The sequence below is a fragment of the Ceratina calcarata genome, unplaced genomic scaffold (assembly GCF_001652005.2).
Source record: "Ceratina calcarata isolate Rehan_Ccalc_2016 unplaced genomic scaffold, ASM165200v1 scaffold97.2, whole genome shotgun sequence".
Taxonomy (NCBI): domain Eukaryota; kingdom Metazoa; phylum Arthropoda; class Insecta; order Hymenoptera; family Apidae; genus Ceratina; species Ceratina calcarata.
The window spans coordinates 1,248,073-1,254,518 of NW_017181113.1; the positions used below are offsets into that span (position 1 = coordinate 1,248,073).

The 6,446-nt window shown below is 36.1% G+C and overlaps 2 protein-coding genes across 2 annotated transcripts; both read left to right on the forward strand.

The window, feature by feature from the left end:
• Positions 1–6: 6 nt before the first annotated feature.
• On the forward strand, positions 7–1,050 carry LOC113465162 (odorant receptor 13a-like). The gene is made up of 3 exons (XM_026819152.1): positions 7–76; positions 253–528; positions 968–1,050. Exons 1-3 carry the CDS (start codon positions 8–10, stop codon positions 1,022–1,024), a joined length of 402 nt encoding a protein of 133 aa, XP_026674953.1. The 5' UTR covers position 7; the 3' UTR covers positions 1,025–1,050.
• A 524-nt stretch (positions 1,051–1,574) lies between these two features.
• LOC108631831 (uncharacterized) lies at positions 1,575–6,405 on the forward strand. The gene is made up of 12 exons (XM_026819156.1): positions 1,575–1,789; positions 1,896–2,148; positions 2,334–2,440; positions 2,714–3,040; positions 3,099–3,374; positions 3,626–3,670; positions 4,204–4,410; positions 4,708–4,960; positions 5,104–5,219; positions 5,312–5,632; positions 5,787–6,062; positions 6,196–6,405. Exons 1-12 carry the CDS (start codon positions 1,595–1,597, stop codon positions 6,253–6,255), a joined length of 2,436 nt encoding a protein of 811 aa, XP_026674957.1. The 5' UTR covers positions 1,575–1,594; the 3' UTR covers positions 6,256–6,405.
• The last annotated feature ends 41 nt before the right edge of the window (positions 6,406–6,446 follow it).

The following is a 6,446-nucleotide window of genomic DNA, read 5'->3' on the forward strand; positions in this document are numbered from 1 at the left end:
ATTTACGATGATTGTGTTAGGCCACGTATTAGTTTACACCATACTCCTCTGCCTGGTTGGCTACCAAGTATTTTTGGTACGTAGCCACCCTAATTTCTAGATTTCCCTTAGTACTTCATAATAATCATTCCTTTTCATCGCACACACAACTTTGCCAAAAAAAATTAAGTTCTACATTTTTTATAGAACCTCGTTTCATGCTTTTGCACTAGTTATTAAAATTGAGTATGTTGCATTTTATTTAATACGTAGGCCGATGCACCTCCAACGCGGCGGCTAATTTTTGTGTTCCACATAACGGGTAGCTTGTTGATGTTGCTACTGTTCACGTTCAGCTGCAGCGGTTTAATAGAGGAGAGCATGAATGTTGGAACCGCGATATACTCTGGGCCTTGGATAGATCTGCCGATGAATAGGATCGGTACGAGTCTACGGAAGGACTTGATAATGGTTATAGTAAGATCCGGGAAGCCGTGCTGTTTAACCGCTGCCGGATTCTTTCCCGTCTCTGTCGAAACCTTCACTACGGTATGCAATCTTTTTTTATACTGAATCATAGAAAACATGGTTAAATAGTATGAGCGCATTATGGTCCGCTGAGTTATTGTGACTATTGCGCGAGGTGGGGAGAAATGAGTTGGGCATGCCTACTCTACATTCTCTGCAAAAAGTATTCATTCAATTAATGTATCTCTCCCGAAACCATTCAACAATATATATAAATATTCTTTGCTATGTATAATAATAATAACGAAAATCAGGGTGGAAATATCTGAACCACACTGTATATTATCCTATGATTAACTTTGCTCACTGAAATTTCTTTACGTGTTTTAAATAAAAACGACGAAAATCTGAGTGATAATATTTGAGCCACACTGTATATCATCCTAGTGATCGTTAACTGGGTTCACTGAAATTCTACGTATTTCAAATAAAAAAAGAATATGAAGTACTTTTCTTACAGGTAATCAGTACCGCGACATCGTACTTCACAATACTAAGGCAGTCCCTTAACGACTGAAATCATATTAGGCAGAATTGATAAATTGCACGAGAATTAAAATCTTACAACGAAACTTACATCTTACATGGAATATGCTGCCTCTTGAATGTATTAATAAAATCTATCTTGAATTAAATACAGTGTTGTAACTTATACACTCTAAAAATTATACAATTGGACAGAACGGAATTTTTATTAATTATGCAGCACGCCACGAGAAGACTTTTTACATTTGTAACAAGGTAGAATATGACCAGTTAACTTCTCGCGTGCTTCCAATAAGAGAAACTACGCGATTCGGTCACACAAACATTGTAGACTCAAACGTTCGCTCATCAAGCTTAAAATCTTCGTACATAATTAATTCGAACCTTTCGTTGTCGCGCGGAGCCCATCAACGAAGATGGATTGATACGTTGACGCAGTCAGTCTGGATTGGCATTGCAAAAGTGACTAGAGGATCAAAGGGACTCGGCGTCGTTCTCACTTCACCTCGAGTGGTAGCGTTTGCTATAGATAATAGGGTGGTAGGTGTAGGCTCTTGTTAAGAATTATAAGCCAGTATAGATAGCTCGTAAAGCCGTAACGATGACCACGAAGGAGAAGCCGGATCTCTCTATCACCGTAACGTCGTTTTATATGAAACTCACCGGTTTTTGGCTGACGTCCAGCCGCAGCGAGGAGCGAAAAATGAAATTCGCGATAATGTACGCGATCTTCACGCTCATCATAGGGATTTTAGTCGAAGGGAGGGACTTCTATTTTACCTGGGGTGATCGCAGCGTGAGTGAGAAGTACAGTGATAATAAAATTTTTTAGATAATATTGAAAATTGCAGAAGTTGTTAAACGAAAAGTTCCCTCATTGTGATACGGAATTTTGGTTACAGTATGGCATGTATCTCGCGTGCAACATGTTAACCGTAATCGTAATCCTAATCAAGGTCCTCATCTCGTGCACACGTAAAGCGAAACTACTCAGTTTGATTCAATACGCGCAGACAAATTTCTGGCACTCTAATTATGATCCATACGAGCAAAGTATCGTCGACAACTGCAAACATACCTGTGTACTTCTCGTTTGTGTCTTCAATTTCTTCGCTCAGGGGACCATCGTCTGTTACGTAGTTACACCGATCGTCGGTGAGTCATTTATGAAATTACTCTATACGATCAGATTAGAATTTTCAACCGTGAATTTTCATCGAGAAGTTCGATTAGAAACACGAAGGAACGAGTCAAGTATATTCTATTTATTTTCTAATTGTTAATCAAGAGAAGGTGTCTCAAGCAGTCACTGAGAAGAAAATTTATTAATGTTTTTTCAGCGAATATTGGAAAAAATGAATCGGAGCGCGTACTTCCGTTTCATATGCCAGTGTCCGACCTGCCACTGTCAATGACACCTTATTTCGAAGTAGCGTTTGCGGTACAGGTGCTACGAATTTTCTTCACTTCTACTTGTCCAAGCTCCATTAAATGCATTCGAAAATATTGACATAAAATTATTAAAAAAATTAACTTCTTCAAATTATTCGTGACTTTTATAGAAAATTCTTTGCTAGTCAATAATATTATTTTCATAAAACAAACATATAGATATCAATTGCAAATTAAATGCCTTGTAGATACAATAGTACGAATTCGTGTAAACTTTTTAAGTATGATTGATTAAATAAAAATAATTACATGTTCTAAATGTCTACAGGTAGCTATTTTGTATCAGCTGGGCGTGATGTACATTTGCTTTGATAATTTCTTATGCATCATAAACCTGCACACCGCTAGCCAGTTTCGTATACTGCAATACAGACTGAAGAACACGGGGATGATCAATCGTGAAGAGAAATACAAAATCTCCGAAAAGAAACCGAACAGTACAGACATTTATTCATTGTTCAAGAACACAATTCAACAACATCAAGCGCTGATAAATTATTGTAGACTGCTCGAAGAAGTATTCAGTCCGATGGTCCTTGGCCAGGTGTTGCTCTTCAGCTTATTGATATGTCTGGACGGATACTTAATAGTCATGGTTAGTATTTTGTTCAGAAAATAAATTTCATTTCTGGTAATGATTACATTTTGAACAGGAAGACGCACCCGGATCAAGGCGTTTAGTGTTCGGATTTCATATATCGGGTTGCTTTTGTCAATTGCTGATGTTCACGTACAGTTGTGACTGTTTGATACAAGAAAGTACGAAAGTGGCTCACGCCGGGTACGGAAGCTTTTGGCCTCTGTTACCGTTAGACCACAATGGGAGAATGATTCGAAAAGATTTACTATTCATCATTATGAGAGCTAAAGTACCTTGTTGTCTGACTGCCAGCGGATTCGCCGTTGTCTCGTTGGAAACGTACGCCGGGGTAATGCTACTTCTTCCTATTACTGTATTAATCGTGGCCAATCTAATAATTTTCAGTGGCTATTAAATGTTATTCTTTTTTGAAAATAGCCAAAATATTTTAATTTTTTTATATTAAATTTTATTATTAAATTAATTAAAACACTGCCAATTAATTTTTGAACTTTTACATAATTTTATTATATAGTTGCAGCGAATATTGTTTTTATACTGACTGTATTTTAGAATATTCTGAATTTATTCGATTTACAGATTTTAAGTACGGCGGTGTCGTATTTTACACTGTTAAGGAATCAGGTAGATGTCGACGAATAACTAAATACTTGAGGGTAGATTTCCAAAATGTTCCATTAAAATATGAAATAAATTGCAAATCGAACTGATATATTTATGTACGTCTTAGAAGTGAAGAACGAATAAAATGTATTCTTTGACGAAAACAGATACTTGACTGGATGCTCCGAAAACTGATTGTGAGACGTAAAAGGTTCACGATATAACCCAGTCAAACTATAACGATGACAGTAAAAAATCTTTCTCATTTTCCATATCGTCCACACCATAACTGCATACATTTCTCATTCAGTTAGAAGGCGACAGGACAGTCTTTACATTCCTCGTTGCTGTCACTCTCTTCCTCCGTAATTATGAATAATGCATTCCTGTCGTCGGGATACTTGCACTTCGTGTGAGACTCGAATGATTGAAATTCAAGCATGTAACGTGTGACACCTAAGAAGATTGACAAATTAAAAAGGCGACTTTCTACATGGGAAAGAAATATCGATTGAATGTTGTTCCCGTAAAATCGGTTCGATTCTTTCAACTAGTCGACGTTCGTCATGCGTGCCGCGCGGAATAAAGATATCTCGATAGCGTGGACTAGCTTTTTACTGAAAATTGCAGGTCTGTGGCTTGCGGATAACGAGGACGAAAAACGTCACCGAAAGTTCGCACTGATGTATACGATCAACACGATTTTGATTGGCACACTCATCGCATTCAGAGATATTTATTTTTCCTGGGGGAATTTTAGCGTGAGTTAAAAATGATAATCCTACACTCTTTTCGCAATTTGAGTACGACACTTTTTTCTATTAATTTCTGACTTTTATCTTTCACAGGAAAGTAAGTTAACGTCTGTATAATTTTTATATTCTTGTAAATAACTGATACTAAGATTGATAATGTTAGAGATATAAAAGTTTCGTATTTAATAATCTTCAAATATGGGATAATAATAAATATTGCAATAGTTGTTTATAAAAGCCTAGGAATTATATAAACGTTAACGAACGCGATTTTATGTATGTATATTTATTATGTAATTTTAGGATTGCGTTTATATCGCATGCAACATATCTTACCTGGCGATCGATCTATTTAAAATCTCTGTTCTGTACGCGCACAGGAGGGAGTTTTACGATTTAATTAGATTCATGCAAAAGACCTTTTGGAATGCGAAGTACAATACCGATGAGAAGTTAATCTTAAATGATGGCAAAAGGCTATGCGTTATTTTCACCATTATTGTTACTTTTTGTACTCAAGGCACCTGCACCGGTTACATGGTAACACCACTTATAGGTATGCAAAATATATGTATACATGTACAAGATTTCCCTCCATATTCAGTTATATTCAAAAGCAACTTTCAATAAAATTAATTACATCTTATCACTAAAAACACTTGACGTAAGAGGATAAGAAATGTCTATTCACTATTTCAGCGAATATTGGAAGGAATGAATCAGAAAGAATGTTACCGTTTAATATGTGGGTTGATTTTCCTACATCAATGTCGCCTTATTTCGAAATTCTGTTTACTGTACAGGTCAGGAATAACGTATGAATATTTCTCACGGCTCTTATTTTAAATTATAAATAACACGTGGGCAAGATAAAGTCGAAATAAATTCATAACTTCCGCTTATGCAGATCCTTTGCGTCTATCACGTCGGTATGTGCTCCATGTGCTTTGATAGTGTTTTATGCATTGCGAATCTCCACGCGGTTATTCAATTTCGCATACTGCGACACAGACTGATCAACTTGACATCCGACGTCGCGAAAGACGCAGATTTGGAATCGAGCGATTACATGAACGCGGTTAACGATAAATTGAAACAATATGTAAGACGTCATCAAATCATCACTGAATTCTGCAAGGAGTTAGAGAATATATTTTCTTTGATAGTACTTGGTCAAGTGCTCTTCATTTCTCTGGTATTATGCCTCGTTGGGTATCAGTTATTTTTGGTCAGTGCCTGATGTAATTTGATCATTATTTTTAGAAATACACAGAAAATCCTACAAAAGTATATCTTTTTAATATTTGTACATATGTATAATCTATTCAGAATTATTCTTTTGCTCTCGCTTATTGATTGGAATATTGTTTAAATTTTTATAGATGGAAACACCACCCGCGAGGCATGTTAGTTTAATGTTGAACATGGTCGTTCTCCTCTGCCAGTTATACATGCTTACTTATAGTTGCGATCTACTAATGAGACAGAGTATGGACGTTGCTAATGCAGTATATTCTACTCAGTGGCAATCGATGCCTATGAGCATAGTTGGCAAGAATTTGCGACGCAACGTAAAGATGATCATATTGAGATCTAATAAACCTTGCTGTTTAACGACCAGTGGATTTTCTATTGTTTCTTTAGAAACTTACACGTCGGTAATTGATCGTATATGTATTATTGCATCTGTTAGAAATCGTGAAAATAATATGAATGACAGCGCGGTAGTTTATTTCCTGAATTAAATAATACAGTGTATGTTCTTTTGGCTGAAGTGATCGGTCCTTCCAGGTTCTCAGCACAGCAATGTCGTGCTTTACTCTGTTAAGGGAATCATCCGCAGAATTGTGAAGGAACCTATTCGTATCGACAATCCACATTGCATATATAAATATGAACGAAGTCCTACTGCTAATAGTACTAAATATACAAGTACAAATAAGGATAAAGAAAAAGTAAACAGTATTGTGAAGAATCGAGACGCTATCTTTTATAAATAATTATATCTATATTTCTAATATTTCAGTGTTGTCACATTTATT